Raw genomic sequence first — 19,747 nt, forward strand, 5'->3', positions numbered from 1 at the left:
CATTTCATCATGTCAATGAACTGAAGGTGAAAACAGCTGTTCCAGCTTCAAGCTCCATGTCAATCAGTCTGAAAAGTACTGTTGGTGATGCTAGTAGCTTCCTTCGTGGCAGTGGTTTCACCTGTGTTTTGTTGCTCAGAACTTTTTTTTTATAGTCTGTGGTTCAAACCCATGAATATGCAACAAACATGTTCATCTCACCTGACAAGCTTTTTCCATGCTTTGTCCACAGGGTTGTCACATAAATGTTGCTCAAATAAGCACAACCTAACCAGTATAAGCCTCGCTTCAATATACGCCAACTTTCAGCTTGGGTTAATTCATTTACATGAAGGTGGTTTGCCACCACTGCAGTCAAGCTAATCAAAGCCTTGTTTGCACGATGAAGTGGTGTGCACGCTGCCAACGCTCAGTGGATGGGGTCCCTGGGACGCAATCCTTCGAGCTAGCCTGCCCCAGCATCACGTGTGGCTACCTGGCAGGTAGGGATGTGTAGATTGATACCATTCAGATGGTTTATTTACTGTCCCAAATTTACTGACTGCTATATCTACTGCCACATCATTACTGGAATCTCCATCTGCCACACTTGTCAATGTTATTGTAGCTATTGTAAAAACATTTAGCATCACTTTTGTTTTGTTTTTTATCAGTGTGCAAAGCAAATAAATTCTTGTAGTACAGGGAGTTGTAGAGATGGTGTCTGCTGCTTTTACCGAGGGGCAAGTCAACTAAGCTCAATAATGGCATAAATCATCAAAAAATCCTTAGCTACTATGGTTGAGGCCCATGTCGGGGGAAAAAAGAGGTGTAGTGGTGTATTGGTTAGGTCTGCAATGCAATACATGTAGCCCACATGCGTTAACATTTCTAAGTAATACTCACAGTAGCCTAAAAGTTGTATATCCTATAGGATGCCAGAAGCATCTACAGGGGGTATCTCCTGTAAGAAAAGTAAGAAAGGAAATAGAGATACAGTACTGAAAATAATGAAACAGGAGCTGGTAACTAAAATTGGAGAGAGAAAAAAACAAACAAACATCTGATTTCAGAGAAGCAACAGACATGATTTTTAACTAATGTTATTTCAGATATTTTGAATCATTTTATCTTTTACAGGGGAAACCAGGAAATTGAAACTTCCAACATAAAATGTCTTGGGTTTCTGACGCATTTTATTCCAAACTTAAGCATACAATCAATGTTGACCTGTAAACACAATCACCTCCACTGAGCACACACACATAGATGAACGTACACACATTCGTGACACCTGCTTTTTGTTATGTGGAGCACATGTTTTGTTTTTGTTTTTATTATTATTATTATTGTTACCAAATTGGTTTTGGAGCAGTGAGAGCAGAGAGCACTGCTTACTGTTAATACAAAATTGAACTGAACATTATTTGCCTGCCTATATGTTTGACTGACAGTTTTAATGATTACAAAGATAGCACTGACTTGGAATATACACTCACCGGCCACTTTATTAAGCACACCTGTCCAACTGCTCGTTAACGCAAATTTCTAATCAGCCAATCACATGGCAGCAACCCAATGCTTTTAGGCATGTAGACATGGTCAAGACGATCTGCTGCAGTTCAAACCGAGCATCAGAATGGGGAAGAAAGGTGATTTAAGTGACTTTGAACGTGGCATGGTTGTTGGTGCCAGACGGGCTGGTCTGAGTATTTCAGAAACTGCTGATCTACTGGGATTTTCACGCACAACCATCTCTAGGGTTTACAGAGAATGGTCCGAAAAAGAGAAAATATCCAGTGAGCGGCAGTTCTGTGGGCGAAAATGCCTTGTTGATGCCGGAGGTCAGAGGAGAATGGCCAGACTGGTTCGAGCTGATAGAAAGGCAACAGTAACTCAAATAACCACTCATTACAACCGAGGTATGCAGAAGAGCATCTCTGAACGCACAACACGTCGAACCTTGAGGCAGATGGGCTACAGCAGCAGAAGACCACACCGGGTGCCACTCCTGTCAGCTAAGAACAGGAAACTGAGGCTACAATTCGCACAGGCTCACCAAAATTGGACAATAGAAGATTGGAAAAACGTTGCCTGGTCTGATGAGTCTCGATTTCTGCTGCGACATTCGGATGGTAGGGTCAGAATTTGGCGTCAACAACATGAAAGCATGGATCCATCCTGCCTTGTATCAAGGGTTCAGGCTGGTGGTGGTGGTGTAATGGTGTGGGGATATTTTCTTGGCACACTTTGGGCCCCTTAGTACCAATTGAGCATCGTGTCAACGCCACAGCCTACCTGAGTATTGTTGCTGACCATGTCCATCCCTTTATGACCACAGTGTTCCCATCTTCTGATGGCTACTTCCAGCAGGATAACGCGCCATGTCATAAAGCTCGAATCATCTCAGACTGGTTTCTTGAACTTGACAATGAGTTCACTGTACTCAAATGGCCTCCACAGTCACCAGATCTCAATCCAATAGAGCACCTTTGGGATGTGGTGGACCGGGAGATTCGCATCATGGATGTGCAGCCGACAAATCTGCAGCAACTGCGTGATGCTATCATGTCAATATGGACCAAACACTCTGAGGAATGTTTCCAGTACCTTGTTGAATCTATGCCACGAAGGATTAAGGCTGTTCTGAAGGCAAAAGGGGGTCCAACCCGGTACTAGCAAGGTGTACCTAATAAAGTGGCCAGTGAGTGTAGTTGGTTCAGTGTAAAAAAAAAGAAGAAGAAGCTTCGATGTAGTTTACTAATTTGCCTTGTTGCTGTAGCTTAGCTTACTACATCAGGTATCAGGAACATTTATTTGTCATTTCATTCCATGCACCTGTGCACATGAAATCAGACGAAATATTGTTTCCCCAGCCAACAGCAGCGCAAAACAAAGACAAAACTACAAAATCAAACTACTACAACCCAAAGTACAAAAAAAAACGTACAAAAACACATATATCCAAAAAACAAAACAAAACAACATCAGTCCAAGAGAGCGAACGCCAGGACGACTGTTGGGCTGCGTGGGCTAGCAGTTAGCTTAGCCTGCCCCGCTTCCGCATCCTGTCAGACTGCTCTTGGTGTTTCCTCCTCGGGCGCAGCTCCAAGCAGGGCCGTGGTCCCCGGGTCCACAGGACGCAGCAGACCAAGCTCTCCCAGCTGATCCAGCGCCAGCTCCCCCAGCCATCGAACGAAAACGCAAACCTAGACGCAGACGTGGACAAAGACACGGCATGGACGGTACTAGGTGAGGCCGCCGCAAACGTTAAGTTCGCGCCGCCATCTTCCCACACCGGAAGTGGTCCCACAAATGTTTCCCACATCGGAAGTAGTGTGGGAACATTTCTCTGGGGGTAGCTTCAGCGTAGTGAAACTTCATTTAATGAAGAGTAACTGGTAGCTTAGCTCACTACACTTTTCAAGTAGATTGCCCAACACTGTGATGAAGTATGCTGGAATCATGAAAATGACAAATCTGACACGAAAAGGTAAGCCACTGGTTGATCTTGTTGAATCGGCTTTGCTGATAAACCAGGTTTAGGTAACATTGAACCTGCTCCTGGCCAGGTATCTCAAAGCCAAACTACCATAGAAACATAGATGACATGTATTCAAGCTTGCTTTATGTAATGGAATTATTCACAAAGTTAACAAGGCTTACTGAAATAAGCCTGGTCTAAGGGTTAACCTTGATTATTAAAACATCCCGGGTTCTTATCTGAGTCACTAGACATGCTTGTGCCTGCGTCTCCCTTAGTGGCCATGTCCATGCCTGTGTTGTTCTCCACTGCTTGAACAGCACTCCCCCCTTCAGCAGTATCTGTGTCTTTTTTGAGTTGAGTAAAATTTCACTGGCTCCCTTTAGTAGCCGAAGAGGTTCGCCACAGGTGTGTGCTAACTCCTTTTGCTTCTCTACAGCACTTGTGTGCGATGTCGATATGGCCATTTTGCTTAGCCTTTGGAACACTGCTTTCTTCGCCCCACCGTACTGTAATATAGAGTTTATATAGCACGCAAAGGCTGATAAGCGGGGTTCCCTTCCTCTCAATGCTATAGCTGCAGCAGCACAAGTGGAAATGGGAGACTGTTTGCTGATGGTAGAAAAGATTGATAATATGAATGGTGACAGGTACTGGAGATCTGACTCCCAAGTTTGCGAATGAAAAGGCCTTCAAATCCTCCGCTGATGACCGCCAAAGCATGAAACCTCGGTTTGGGTTACAAAGAATTTTGCACTCATGCGCTATAATTTGAAGGACGTTTTCCTTGATGTATTCAGTAAGTTCATTGTGTCTAAGTATCAGATTAGCAGCCCTTCTCCAATTCCCCTTTGCAATGTTTTCCAAAATTACTGCAGTTTTTGCCTGACATACAAACTTGTCAGCTCAGGGATGAGATGGGTGGTGAATAATGACCTGAAAGAGAAAATGGGAGTCGTCAAATAACTACACATAATTTTCTAAAAACATGTTAATGCTTAACAATGTGATGAACTACGCTAATATGTATGTTGTTTACTGTGGCATACTATGGTATGAGTGTTATGTCTGCACACATCGACAGTGCTGCATTTGATTTGGTGCTGTTCTATTGTGCTGGGATCGATTGGTGATGCCTGCGGGCTCTGGGTTGTTTGATCGGGTCTGCCTTTGATGCTGTGTCAGTCGAAATAAAGAATGCCACGGCGAGGTTGTGTCGAGCGACAGAGCTGTGTCCTGACGTGATTTCTAAATACAATATTGGCGACGAGGATGGCTGATATCTCTCTCCCACCACCTGCCCCCTTCCTGGCATTACCTGGCGAGCCTCCGGTACCATGAACTCGCTGGCTACATAGTTTTGAAAATTACATCATCGCCTCAGGGCTCGACGACGTGAGCCAGGCTAGGAAGACGGCTCTGTTGCTACACTGCTTGGGAGCAGAGGGTCATCGTGTGCTCGGGTCTCTGGGGAACGTCACAAGCTTTGACGAAGCTGTGGGACTTATGAGCACCCATTTCGCTGCTCCACAGAGTGCCCTCCTTCGGCGATTTATATTCCGTCAGCGACACCAACTGCCTGGTGAGTCTGTGCGGCAGTACGTAGCTAATTTGCGAGGGCTAGCTAGCTCATGCAAGTTTGGCGCGCTTCAGGACGAGATGGTTCGCGACCAGCTAATCGAACACACCAACAACGCAAAGGTGCGTGAGACTCTCCTGCTGGAAAAAGACGGTCTGCTGCTGTCCAGAGCAATTACCATCGCACTACAGGTTGAGGGAGCAGCTGAGTGTGCTGCTATGCTAAATACACAGCAAGTGGCCACCTCCAGTCAAGCTGCCAACGACTCCTCCCTCTACTCACGGCTGCCCCTCGGGACGCAACCCAACCAGAGCGAGGCGGGCGCCGACTCCACTGGGGATGTCTTGCAACTGCAACGACGGCGTTCTCGGCCCCGCCCTCAACAGTCCTGTGGTAACTGTGGGTCTCGGTCTCATGTTTCAAGGGCTCAGAACTGCCCTGCCCGTGGCCAGACATGCCGTAGCTGCGGTAAGCACAATCACTTTGCCAACGTCTGTCGATCTTCCCCGGCTGGGTCAGAGGGCCACACCCCCCAGTCTTCAACCGCCGTCATTCACAAGGTGAGCTCTGGGCCAGTGTCATTCAAATCATGCACAGTCAACATTAATGATGTGTGCATCCCCCTGCTGTTGGACACCGGTGCAAGTGTGTCTCTCCTGAATGTTGATACTTACAGTCAATTTTTCGGTTCACTGCCACTGTCCGCACCCTCAGCTGTCCTCTGTGGGTATGGTGACTCCAAAATCGATCTGGTTGGCTCTCTCCAACTGACTGTCCGCTATGGAACCAAGCTGGTGCCCAATGCAGTTTTTCATGTGGCACGCCGTGGGGCCAACCTGATGGGCCTGGACCTGTTCTCCGCTCTGGGGTTCTCCCTCTTAGACACAAGGGGGGCAGCAATCCTGACTGTCGCCACACCTTGGCAGCAGAAGTGGCCATCGCTGTTTATGGGGCTGGGCTGCCTCTCCGCCTTCACCCATCAACCTCTCCTCAACCCTGCTGTGATATCTGTCATCCAACCACTGTGCCGCATCCCGTTGGCTCTCCGTGATGGGGTCTCCACCGAGCTGCAACAACTGCTGGAAGCTGGCATCATTGAACCGGTGGACGCGTCACCTTGGGTCTCAAACCTCGTGGTGGCTAAGAAGAAGTCGGGGGGCCTGCGTGTCTGCGTCGATCTACGTGCAGTAAATAAGGCAGTGGTCCCTGATAAGTATCCACTGCCCACCTCAGAAGAACTCACTGCTCAGTTCTATGGCTCTGAGGTGTTCTCCAAGCTCGACCTCAGACAGGGGTACTTACAGGTGCCCCTCCACCCCAGCAGCCGAAACCTCACAGCCTTTGTGACACATGCAGGAGTGTTTTGCTACACCAGGATGCCTTTCAGTCTCAGCTCCGCCCCTAGCTGCTTCCAGAAAATCATGGTCTCCGTGCTGGCTGGCATACTGGGCGTGGCCATTTATCTGGACGATATAGTGGTACAAGGGCCCACCAGTGAAATCCACGACAAGCGCCTCAACATGGTCTTCGCAGCCCTGTCCAAGCACAAGCTAACTCTCAATGCTGAGAAATGTGTCCTCTCTGTGCCAGCCATCGACTTCGTGGGGTTCCGGCTGTCAGCGAGCGGTGTAACTCCACTACAATCCAACGTGGACGCCATTCAGGCCATCCCTGAGCCCAGCTCGGCCGCCCAGGTCGCCTCCTTCCTGGGTATGACAAGTTACTACCTGAGGTTTCTTCCCCAGTACTCTGCGACCACAGCCCCCCTGCGCCAGCTGCTGCGTAAGGACGAGCCATGGGTGTGGTCAAAGGCATGCAGTGACGCTGTGCGTGATCTCAAGACTCAACTGACTTCACCACCAGTGTTGGCTCACTTCGACATCTCCAGCTCCACCTTTGTGACCTGTGACGCATCAGCCACAGCGATAGGGGCTGTGCTGTCTCAAACCCAGAACGGTGTGGAGAAGCCTATTGCCTTCGCCTCCCGTGCCCTCAACCTGACCGAGCAGCGGTACTCCGTGGGTGAGCGCGAGGCGTTAGCCTGTATCTGGGCTTGTGAAAGGTGGCACCTCTACCTCTATGGCCGCTCCTTCACCCTCAGGACAGATCACCAGGCCCTGACAGCGCTGCTGTCCACATCTGGGACAGGCCACAAACCCCTGAGGCTGCACCGCTGGTCTGACCGCCTCCGCCAGTACAACTTCAGCCTGCAGTTCACCCCAGGCAGAGACAATGTTGTCGCCGACCTGCTCTCTCGCTCTGTCTCCACCCCAGCTCCACAGACGGACACTGACTGTGTGGAAAAGGACATTGTCCAAATGCTACACACACCCCTCCAGGCCACTGTCTCTCTGCAGGAGCTGAGGGCAGCCTCCGAACAGGACCCTGTCCTCTCCCAGCTCCGCACCTACATCCAGAACGGCTGGCCTCACAAGGTCCCAGAGGAGCTGGCTGCGTTCGCCCGAGTCAGACAGGAGCTCTCCTGCTGGAACGACACCTGCGTGGCACGTGGGTTTTGCACAGTGGTCCCAGCTGCTCTCCGTGCACGTGTTTTGAATACGGCGCATGAAGGCCACCTGGGCATTGTGAAACTGAAACAGCGCTGCCGAGACCTGGTGTGGTGGCCGGGGATAGACAGAGATATTGAGGCTCTGGTGAAGGACTGTTCTGCCTGCCTTGTGAGTGGCAAGACTGGCCACCAGGCTCCCCCACCCCTGCAACCTCTCGCCTGGCCCTCTCAGCCCTGGGAACACCTGCAGTTGGACATTTGTGGTGAGATCCATGGAGTTCCCCACCACCAACGCTTCATGGTGGTCGCCTACGATCTACACTCAAAATGGCCTGAACTCACCACTTCCGGCACTGTGACCTCACAGATCATCATCGACTTCCTGGACTCTCTTTTCTCTCGCTGGGGCCTCCCAAAGGCCATCACCACTGACAACGGCCCTCAGCTGGTCTCTGCTGAGTTCACTGCTTATCTCAAAAGCAAGGGCATCCGTCATATACGCACTGCGTACTACCACCCCCAGGCCAATGGCGGCGTTGAACGTTTTCACCAGTCACTGAAGAACGGCCTCAGAGCACACATGGCCCAAGGGTGCTCTTTCACGCAAGCCATCCGTCACACTCTGCTGCACTATCGGGCCACACAGCACTCGACCACAGGCGTCTCCCCAGCCTCTCTCATGCTAGGCCGGGAACTGTGCATGCCCCTTGACAGGCTCCGCCCCTCCACACCTCAGGCACCTCCCTCTGGGGTCAGAGCCTCAGTCACTCGTCAGCAGACGCGGATGAAGCAACGGTTTGACCAGTCAAAACGAACCAGGGTGCCAGACATCAATGTGTCAGACTGGGTCAGGGTCCGCAGGCCCCACAGGGACAATAAAATGGCTTCATACTGGTCCTCTCCTCTCCAAGTCACCCGTCAGCTGGGCCCAGCCACTTACCTCCTCAGCGATGGCACTCGGTGGCACTCCAGTCGTCTACGGAAGGTGTCAGCTCCGCCACACACAGCTGGTGACACAACCATAGCCATTCCCTCAGCATGGCGAGACGCCCCGGGGCTTCATGCAGCTCCTACACGGGCCCCAGACATTTCCGGGCCTCAGCTTCCCCTGCCTTCTCCCTCCCCACCTCGGCCTGCCCAGCCTCAGGCCGCCCCGCGACCTGTTCGCACACGTTTACGCCCTGGCCACCTAGAGGACTTTGTGTCAACCTTTCATGTTTGAAATCCTGCCGGGGGGAATGTTATGTCTGCACACATCGACAGTGCTGCATTTGATTTGGTGCTGTTCTATTGTGCTGGGATCGATTGGTGATGCCTGCGGGCTCTGGGTTGTTTGATCGGGTCTGCCTTTGATGCTGTGTCAGTCGAAATAAAGAATGCCACGGAGAGGTTGTGTCGAGCGACAGCGCTGTGTCCTGACGTGATTTAAAAGGCTTAACAATGTGATGAACTACGCTAATATGTATGTTGTTTACTGTGGCATACTATGGTATGAGTTCCACTATTGTTGGCACGCTGTAGTATTAGCATTTTGTTACAATCTATGTTAGTTTCTGCAAGGTACTATATCTGGTACTCTTCCTGGGGTCCCAACAAACAGGATGAAAAAGGGACATTCAAAGAGCTTCCATTCCATCCTCACAATCTCACACCTGTGCCCAACCCCCATCTCCGCCCTGGAGTCTAAGGTCATGAACCTTGGCTCTTAGAAGTAACACGTATGAAATTTGCATGCCAGCATATTGGCTTGTGCATACAGTTTGAAACACTGGCGCTGCACATCATCGTCATCGCATACATCATTAAATCATTCCTGATGATGTGACCCAGATATCTTACTTTGTTCACCACATTTAGTGCTTGGTCTGCCAAGAAGACTGTCCGTCCATCCATTATCCGAACCGCTTGTCCTGCTCTCAGTCATTGGGCGGCAGGCGGGGAGACACCCTGGACAGGCCGCGAGGCCATCACAGGGCATATAAAAGATAATGATCAGAATACGACGTATTCACAATGTGCTGTGGGTTATAGATTCTACTTGACATCATGCAAGCTTTTATTTTTATTAATTTACAATTTCGTAAATGCTCTACTTTCCCCTTGTGGTCTTTATAGTTAAGAAAGGAGTTTGTTTTTTTTTTCCTTAGCGAAATCCGACTCGGCTAGCTTCGTGGTCACGTGGTTTCTGAGAGAACGTCAACGGAGAGTTCCCGTGACGAGGCGTTACTGTGTACTACTTGAACGTACACCGCCTTACGTACACTGTGGTCCCACTGCGACGCCGAGGACACGGACTCTGGTCTGCTGGTTCCCCCATGGTGAATCTGTTAGCTAAGATTTAACTATTATTTATTCTGAAGCGCACATCGGCTGTTTAGCTGTTATGGCTGAAATGAAGCGAACTCATTCCGGCACCGAGGACGTCCCCTCCTCCCCCAAGCAAGCCAAGGAGGGGGTCGCCGATAAAAGACACATCGCGGCGTTGATTCTTGCTAGGGGGGGAAGCAAAGGGATCCCCCTAAAAAATATCAAAATGTTGGCTGGCGTTCCACTCATAGGATGGGTATTAAGGGCTGCCGTGGACTCGGCCGTATTTGACAGGTGCGTGGTGGGCTGTGATGATATGGCGAAGTGCATGAGTGCATATAGTTGCAAACGTACTTGGGCAATGTTTAAGGTTTAGCTCAGGTCAGATAAAAGTGTTATTATCCCTGGACCCAGGCCTGGGACTGATGCTGATGCAGGGGGAGAGTGCCTGGTGGTCAGGTGACTGGACGTGATAAGTTCTACGGGGTACTGGGCATCCCGTAGAGGTTGGGGGGCGGGGTCTCTGTGGGCTGATCCTCTGCAAAGTGCAGGGAAGGAGTCAGACAGTACCTGTGCAGTCAAGTCAAGTCGAGCCCACATAGGCATGGTGGACCTTGGCAATTGGAAATGGCATTTGTTTTTGTTTTTTTTTTAGTCTTATATTTAACATTCATTGAGCCTATGTTATTCATCAAGCTTATTTGCCTATCTTAGAATGTCCATTAAACCTGTTATTTATTTACTATTAACAAAAAAAAATTCTGCTTTTACTAGTGTTTGGGTTTCTACTGATCACGATGAGATTGAGAAGGTAGCCAAGGCCTGGGGGGCCAAGGTGCATCGCAGGAGCCCTGAGGTCTCCAGAGACTCTTCTAGTTCACTGGAAGCTATTCAGGAGTTCGTCAAGCTCAACCCAGGTATGCATACAACAGTATGCGAACACACATGCAAATATTCAGACTTTTGTTTTACCCAGCAGGTTTTCCCACAACACTGAAGATTTTTTTTTTACCCCAGTATTGTATATGATATGCCTGCCCATTCCTAAAAAAAAACACAAAAAAACCGTGGCATTTGGACAGTACCGGGGTTTGACTTTAATTTTGTATGTATATATTTTCAGTTTATTTGTCCATCTATTTTTCTATTTGATCATGCACCACCATGTTCACTAAAGGTATTCTATTTTACAAAAAAAATCACTGATATCACACACATGGTCTGAAAGCAACAGTTCTTCAAAAAATGTATCAATTTCTCCAAAATGTCCTGCTGTTCCTAGACTCTCCTCTCTTCCTGTGCCCACACACACCCACACATATGCATGGTGTGTTTAATCTCACCAGCTTGGTCACACACAGTTGTTCTTGCCTGCCAACCGATACCTCAACCACACCCACCTTGCTAAACGAGCTTTCCCACCTGAACGATGTTCGTGTATCCCTTTCATTACCAGGAGTACAGCAACTGTTCTGCAGCTGATGGGTAGTCCTATTAAGCCCTGCTAAAGAGTCACATGTCTATGTGTTTGTCTATGTTTCCGTGATGTTGGACCACCTCTTATTATGACGCCACAGTATCTCTAAAGTATCCTTTGGCCTCTAAGCAATGAGTTGATTCGTTTATTAACAATAATAAAAACCCCACCTTCCAGAGGAGAAGCGAGCCGGCTGCTGATATATTCTTTGCTTTGTTTTCACAGAGGTGGATGTGATCTGTAATATCCAGGCAACATCCCCCTGCCTCCACCCATTCCATGTAAAGGAAGCTGTAGAGATGATCACCCTGAAGGGCTTTGATTCTGTCTTTTCTGTGGCCAGAAGACACCACTTCCGTTGGCAGGAGGTCAAAAAAGGATGTAAGTCTTCAAGGTTGTCTTTTGTTTGTCAGATGATTTAGGAGTTATCCAGTCAATACATTTTTTTTTCTTTTTACATCACTTTGGACTTGGTGATTTTGTATTAAGCCCGAAAAAAACCCTGTTACACTTGCTCTGTTGCGGCTTCTCTTGGGATGGAAAAATCTGAGTCATTTGAACAAACAGTTAAATATTTACATTTCCTCTGACAGCAGAAAAGGTAGAGAGCCAAACCATTGTAGTGCCATTGTTTTTTTTAATACAGGTATGATCTGATTGTAGGAGTTGTCAGGAAACTGCTGCTGATACTCAATTATTTATTTTCCTTACTCCAAACTCTTATGGGATGTTGGCCAACATCGAAATGCATTGAAAACAGATAAAATTGACATACTATTTTAGCCGACAAAAGCACACTGAAGATAATTATTTCCACCTTCGCTGCAATTCACACAAAATTTACATAGTCATTATTATGTTTCTACCCATCCATCCATTATCCAAACCGCTTATCCTACTCTCAGGGTCACAGGGATGGTGGAGCCTATCCCAGCAGTCATTGGGCAGCAGGCGGGGAGACACCCTGGACAGGCCGTATGAAATAAGCTGTACTTTTTATGATATGAAGATTTACAGAGAGTAGATACAATAACTTAAGCACCACATGAAAACAGGATTTTAACCTTGAAGTAACCACGTCACACTTAAGTAAGCTACATAGGTATATCATAGTTAAGGTATAAATGGATTGCCACCCTTCAAGCAGGCACCACAAATAAGACATCTAAATAAAAACATTAACACAACCAGATCTCTGCCCCACCCCTTTGTAAACAGTGCTCTATATGCAGGTGAAAAGAAAATGTTGTTTTGGGTACAGTAACACAATGTTGATTGAGAAGTATAGAGAAGGTTAGAAGGAGTTACATTGTGTCTTTGTGGATTTAGATAAAGCGTACAGCAGGGTGCCAAGAGAGGAGATATGGTATTGTATGAGGAACTTGGGAGTTGCAGAGATGTAGGAGTGGTGCAGGATATGTATGAGGGAAGTGTGGCAATGGTGAGGTGTGCGGTTGGAATGACAGATGTGTTCAAGATGGAGGTGGGATTACATCAAGGATCGGCTCTGAGCCCTTTCTTGTTTGCAATGGTGATGGACAGGTTGACAGATGAGATCGGGCAGGAGTCTCTGTGGACTATGATGTTTGCAGATGACACTGTGATCTGTTGCGAGAGTAGGGTGCAGGTTGAGGAGAGCCTGGAGAGGTGGAGGTATGCACTGGAGAGAAGAGGAATGAAAGTCAGTTGCGTGAATGAGAGAGAGGACAGTGGAATGTTGAGGATGCAAGGAGTAGAGGTGAAGAAGGCGTATGAGTTTAAATACTTGGGGTCAGCTGTCCAAAGTAACAGGGAGTGCAGAAGAGAGGTGAAGAAGAGAGTGCAGGCAGGGTGGAGTGGGTGGAGAGGAGTATTAGGAGTGATTTGTGACAGAAGGTTATCAGCAAGAGTTCAAGGGAAGGTTTACAAGATTGTTGTGAGACCAGCTATGTTATATGGTTCGGAGACAGTGGCACTGACGAAAAGACAGGAGGCGGAGCTGGAGATGGCAGAGTTGAAGATGCTAAGATTTTTATTGGGAGTGATGAAGAAGGACAGGATTAGGAACGATTATATTAGAGGGACAGCTCAAGTTGGCGGTCTGGAGACAAGGCAAGAGAGGCAAGATTGAGATGGCTTGGGCGGGTGGAGGAGAGATGCTGGGTATATTGGGAGATGGATGCTGAATACGGAGCTGCCAGGGAAGAGGAAGAGGAAGGCCAGAGAGGAGGTTTATGGATGTGGTGAGGGAGGACCTGCAGGTGGCTGGTGTGACAGAGGAAGATGCAGGGGACAGGAAAAGATGGAAACGGATGATCCGCTGTGGCGACCTCTAACGGGGGCAGTTGAAAGTAGTAGTAGTACATTAACATAATCATACCAAGTTAAGGGATAAAGTATTGTTATAGACAGCTAATTACTGATGGTGTTCATAACATAAACCTACGGGCAGTGAGGGCATGTAGAGCAGTGTAGATCAGTTGACCACTGTAGCTATTTATCAGCATGCAGGTGCTGCAGAACAACAGCCAGCTCCTGTGATGTAGCGTAGTGGTAGCATACATATGAAAAGTTGTCTGCTGTATGAGCAGGTTCACTTTTTAAAATGAGTGAAAAAAAACACTGACGTGTTCGGTGCAGCTCAAGCTGGTTGATTCTTTGTCTTTCCTCTTGATGATTTGCTTGGGCACAGATCAGGTCTAAGTGCTTTCTGTTGTGCGTTCTCCAGCGTGGATTTGAACCCTTCCTAACTTTGTGGTCCCACAATGCCTTGGGTTCAGTTCTGTTGGCTTCACAGTCCTGTGATTAAAAAAAAAAAGAAGAGAAAAGGTCAAAGAAAGCATGCTTACCCTAGTCAGTAAACCAATCTGCAGTTCTTTCAAGCAGTTGTATTACCTGTAATGAGGCAAAATGGCTCCTTATTTTAGAGCATCACATTCAATTAACAAGTCAACTAGCAACGTGTTCTGAGTAAAACGTAACATCATTGTGTAAGAATTGCTGTAACTCAGTTCTGTAAGCATTTGGTTCTAGGGCCTCGAACTGAATTTACTGAATGCAACAACACATAAATGTTTGTCCAGTCTCAAAGCTCAAAACATGTGCCAGGGCTATGCTAACCACCTCTTGCATAGGTCTTAATGGACATAGATATGCATCATAATGTTTTAAGTACATGTATGCTTTCCATCATGCAAAGGAATTGTCAACAGCAAGTTCACTTTTGTCCACAGTGAACAGTCATAGTATAATAAAAGGCCAAAGTACATAAACTCGTGTAAACAGTTGCATAGTATTTGCCTTCTTGCTTACTATTACTGCGCACTAGTATCTAGTCACCTTATTGGATGCCACGCCTTTACCTGCTACAAATTAGTGCTAAAACTGACTGCATTAGCAGAAAAAAACAAAGTTTGCAATGCATTTAGTTGCATTGTGAACAGAACAAAAAAAGGTTAAATCAGTGCATTGCATAACTGACTTTAGTTACCCAAACTGTCCTTGTCTTCCTTTGTTTCCTAGCTGGTAAGATGACCAAAGCATTAAATTTGGATCCAGCTCACAGACCACGGCGTCAAGACTGGGATGGAGAACTTTGTGAGAATGGATCATTCTACTTTGCCACAAGAGATATCATAGAGAACAAGAGAGCTTTGCAGGTGACTGATTTAGCTTACTCTGTATGTGTGCATGTATGTGTGTCATTCGAAAAACATTATGGGTTGTAAAAGAATTGGTACAAGGTCCAAACTTAACTGTGTAGGTATCAAATGAGTCTCTTAAACAAATGTGTCGCTGCGATGACCTTTTGCAGTAATCACATCCTTGATCACAGCCTTTTTATTTATCCGGTTTATTTCATCTGTTTTCCACTGTAGTTTTCCACCACCTGATATTTATTGCTAGGTATACTGCTCTTTATGTGTTGCTGCATGTGTTGAATAAGTTTAGCTGTTCATTCTGCTTCCTTCTCTCTTCCTTTTTTTCTTGTTTTTGTTGTCTTTTCTTTCTCTGTTACTTTGGTTTTTCGTGTTAATTCACATCTCTCACTCCAGGGTGGTAAGGTAGCCTACTACGAGATGCTGCCGGAGTACAGTGTAGACATTGACGTGGACATCGACTGGCCTGTTGCAGAACAGAGGGTTCTCAGGTGAGACTCTCTCTCTCTCTCTCTCTCGACACACACACACACACACCTTTCTAATTTTCCTTTTTTTTTAGGTATGGGTACTTTGGTCGGGACAAGCCTGAAGTTGTGCAAATTTTCCTTTGCAATGTGTCTGGATGCCTGACGGATGGACAGATATTTATGTCTTTATCTGGAGAAGAGATGGTGTCTGTCAACACAAGAGACATCACGGGCATCCGCATGCTAAAAAAAGAAGGAGTGGAGGTATGCTGTGTGGGAAATGGGTATCCTGTTCTGACTAAAAGCAAACAACAGTCCAAATTTATTTGACCAATGATGATTAAGCTACTACACTGGGGGTGTCCGGGTAGCGTAGCGGCCTATTCCGTTGCCTACCAACACAGGGATCACCTGTTCGAATCCCCATGTTGCCTCCGGCTTGGTGGGGCTTCCCTACAGACACAATTGACCGTGTTTGCAGGTGAGAAGCCCGATCTGGGTATGTGCCCTGGTCGCTGCACTAGCGCCTCCTCTGGTCAGTTGGAGTGCCTGTTCAGGCAGAGGGGGAACCGGGGGGAATAGTGTGATCCTCCCACGTGCTACGTCCCCCTGGTGAAACTTCTCACTGTCAGGTGAAAAGAAACGGCTGGCAACTCCACATTTATCAGAGGAAGCATGTGGTAGTCTGCAGCCCCCCCTGGATAGACAGAGGGGGTGGAGCAGCAACCGGGACGGGTTGGAAAATAGGGTTATTGGCCGGATACAGTTGGGGAGAAAATTACAAAAAGAAAAAGCTACATTGTGGATGCCCTTTGCATACACAAGTCTCTCAAATTTCACTCAGAGTTTAAACTATATGATGGATTAATTAGTGGTGCATATAGATATTTCCAGCTCATTTTCAACATTGTTCCTTGCCCTTTCATTAATGAGCTTTAGGAAGGTTATAGCTGCATTTTTTTTTTAGGGCTTTCAGGATTTAAGCTGGGGTTTTTTCTAAACTAAACACAGATGTACTTAAATCTATTTGCCACTTCCCACTGACCTATAAGATGTTATGATATATTCCTCTGTCCTACAGCAGTGTTTGCCGACTCGAATGCCGCCCCCTTTACCGCTGCTCTCCTTGCATCCTGTACTAGGTGGTGCTCTTGACTACTAGTGAAGACTCCACGACCAAGACGTTGTTTGACAAGCTGGCCCTGAAAATAGGCTGTCAGGTTAAGCAAACCAGATTGGAGCTGGTTGGAGAGGTCAAGAAGATACTGAAGGAGAGGGGGCTGGACTGGAGACAGGTGGCCTATATGGGTGAATAAGCTTTATCTTTGAATGTGTTACACATGAAATTTCTTGGACTTGGTGATAAACCATATAAACCATGACACTGCTATGTAACGGATAAGATATACAGATAAGGTATACCTATGACGATACTATCTTCATAAAAACAAATGTGGCTAAGTATATACCTATGAAGATACCATCTTCATAAAAAGAAATGTGGATAAGTAAAATCAGATCCTGCACTTTTATAATAAATTGGCATAATTATTTAAATAAAAGGAAACAACAGTTTTCATGCGAAATATAACTTAGGTTTTATGAATATATTGGAATTACTCTTTTTTTTGGTTGTTTTATAAAAAATGCTAGCAAATAGGAAACAGTTTGATCAAATTACATCAAGCTACCAAACACGGCTAGTTTATATACAGAGAAAACAACAAATGGCCTGATTTTTTACAAAAATCCTTATTGGCAGTAACACGTTTTTGTGGTTTACCTACAACATACTGAACACATATCAGAGAAATTCATTGTTATGATTACCTAAAAAAAGCTCTGAGGATGTTGTAGATTTGATATTTGAACTTATTTCAGGGCTAATCTCACTTGCGTTGTTTCATATGAATTGTATTACACCACATACTTAGGAAATATAAAATCTGCCGATTGATGCTGTAACATCAATTGAAAATAAGAGAGACCTCTTAATAGAAAATGTAATGACTCAGTTCTTGCCCTTTCGTGTGTCATGCTGTATACCCAGAGGTGGACAACCCGGCTTCAGAAAGTAAAAGTCCTGTCACGTATTTGCTCCACCCATACACTACACTAGCTGAATTTAAGTAACACAACTCTTCAGCCAGGTAGAGTGAACTAACCTTGTTTAGTGAATGGCTAGAACAAATACATGGTCGGACTTTTACTTTCTGAAGCCGGGGTGTCCACCTCTGCATATATCAGCAACCAGAGGTGGACAACCCGGCTTCAGAAAGTAAAAGTCCTGCCACGTATTTGTTCCACCCATACACTACACCATCTGAATTTAATTAGCACAACTCTTCAGCCAGGTAGCGTGAAATAACCTTATTTAGTGAATGGCTAGAACAAATTCATGGTTGGATTTTTACTTTCTGAAGCTGGGGTGTCCACCTCTGTGTATACCTTTACATCCATCTCCTGCTCTCTTCCAAACTCTTTGGACAGCACAATGGCCCGGTCGTTAGCACTGTTGCCTCACAGCAAGAAAGTCCTGGGTTCGAACCCCAGGCCGTCCCAGGTCCTTTCCGTGTGGACTTTGCATGTTCCCCCCGTGTCTGCGTGGGTTTCCTCTGGGTACTCTGGTTTCTTCCCACCATCAAAAAGACATGCATGTTAGGGTTGATACTCCTGTTTGTGCCCCTGAGCAAGGCAATGGAAAGAAGAACTGGAGTTGGTCCCCAGTCGCTGCTGCTGCCCACTGCTCCAATACAATAGGATGGGTTAAATGCAGAGAGCAAATTTCATTGTAACCAAAAAACAACTGTACAATGACAAAAATAAAGTGGCTTTCCTTTCCTTTGTCCCAGGTAACGACGAGCCAGACGTTGAGTGTCTAAACCTGGCGGGTCTGAGTGCTGTACCTCGAGATGCCCCCGTGGTTGCTGTCAATGCTGCGAAATACACTTGCCGCAACACGGGAGGTAAGGGAGCTGTCAGGGAATTCACTGAACACATACTACTTCTCAAAAAGAAGGCGATGTCCCAGATGGAACAAGACCGCATAAAAAGAACTTCTGATTTTTAATGTTTTTTTTAAATCAAAGATTCAGTGTTTAATGACGTTTACGACTCTTGTCAACGACTTTTAAGACTTTCTTTTAATTTGTTTCCCCCATTTTATAACTTCTCACTTCCAGAGTTCTGTCTTTAAGTTGTCATTTAACTTCTTATGTTTTTAGCGCCTTTTAATGCCTCTTAGTGTCGGATTCTTTTGTTCTCTTCTATTTTTTAATTTGTTCCATTGCACTTTTACAATGCAGTGGCCTTGAGCTCTGGTTAATAAAATGGTTTTATTTCACACATTTAATGCAAATTAAATGCAAATTTACGTTTTTCTATGTTTGAAACAATTGAAATGGATCAGCTCAGATTGCCTTCAGTGGTCGATTGCTGATGCTTTTTCCTTTTGTTGTGATAGGTGATAATAGGAAGTTTTTACTTATTTATGAAGGGCTGCTTTTTACTAAATTAATCTGTGTCTTGTAACGTTATTCTCGGAATAAGTCTGATGTTATATTGAAGTTTGTGCTTTGACTGTGAAGAATGCTCCTGTACAATGCTGTGCTGTGCTATCCTCAGTAAGAGATTGTTTTAATTTGGCCTAAACTGCTAAAATGTGGACCGACTTATTTGCTAAACATTTCTAATATGGAGGAAATATGATTATTAATAGAAGGGTATTTATAAAGTATATAGCTGATATCAACTGCCATTCTTTTAAAGTTTTCTATTCATTCAATCTTGAAGCTGAAGATGACACGCATAAAAAAAGACCTTTTCCTTTGGTGTAAATCATCCTTTTTTTGTAACAAGATGCATTTGCCCCGTCTTTGAGCAGCTGTTGTGTTACTCATCACTCAGTTCTGGTTACTTTGCAATCTCCGTTTGCTTTCTTGGGATGTTTTAGTGATGTGGGAGACATAATAATTGTGTTGAATTTCAAAAAGCAATCACCTCTTGTGTGAAATGCCAAATATTTTAAACAATAAATGATCCAATGAAAAGATGAAAACCTTCCATATATGATGCGTCCTAAGCTTCTGTCCCACCCACTTTGCACCCACACAAGTTGATTCCAGCTTTTTCCTGGATAAGCCCCCGTTCTCACACACACACACACACACACACACCCCTGGCCGATCCCTGCGTTTTAGATGTGGCAGATCCTGTCCTGTCTCATGTTGCCCCTGTGTTGTCGCTTTTTTGTTTAAATTGAGCTTGAAAAAGATAGGCGGGTGGACTACATCGTTGCATTCTGT

The 19,747-nt window shown here is 46.0% G+C and overlaps 1 protein-coding gene across 1 annotated transcript; it reads left to right on the top strand.

Moving 5' to 3' along the window:
• Positions 1-9,793: 9,793 nt before the first annotated feature.
• cmasa (cytidine monophosphate N-acetylneuraminic acid synthetase a) lies at positions 9,794-19,503 on the top strand. The gene is made up of 8 exons (XM_056284945.1): positions 9,794-10,152; positions 10,633-10,775; positions 11,561-11,716; positions 14,837-14,973; positions 15,370-15,464; positions 15,536-15,707; positions 16,586-16,751; positions 18,296-19,503. The coding sequence occupies exons 1-8, from the start codon at positions 9,935-9,937 to the stop codon at positions 18,511-18,513; spliced, it is 1,305 nt and encodes a 434-aa protein (XP_056140920.1). The 5' UTR covers positions 9,794-9,934; the 3' UTR covers positions 18,514-19,503.
• The last annotated feature ends 244 nt before the right edge of the window (positions 19,504-19,747 follow it).

This window comes from Lampris incognitus, chromosome 8, assembly GCF_029633865.1.
Source record: "Lampris incognitus isolate fLamInc1 chromosome 8, fLamInc1.hap2, whole genome shotgun sequence".
NCBI lineage: Eukaryota > Metazoa > Chordata > Actinopteri > Lampriformes > Lampridae > Lampris > Lampris incognitus.

Bases quoted from the DNA above. Each gene is read 5' to 3' on its own strand.
- cmasa (XM_056284945.1), top strand. From the start codon at position 9,935: ATGGCTGAAATGAAGCGAACTCATTCCGGCACCGAGGACGTCCCCTCC. The intron at 10,153-10,632 runs GTGCGTGGTGGG...TGCTTTTACTAG, and splicing joins GACTCGGCCGTATTTGACAG to TGTTTGGGTTTCTACTGATC. The intron at 14,974-15,369 runs GTGACTGATTTA...CTCTCACTCCAG, and splicing joins AGAACAAGAGAGCTTTGCAG to GGTGGTAAGGTAGCCTACTA.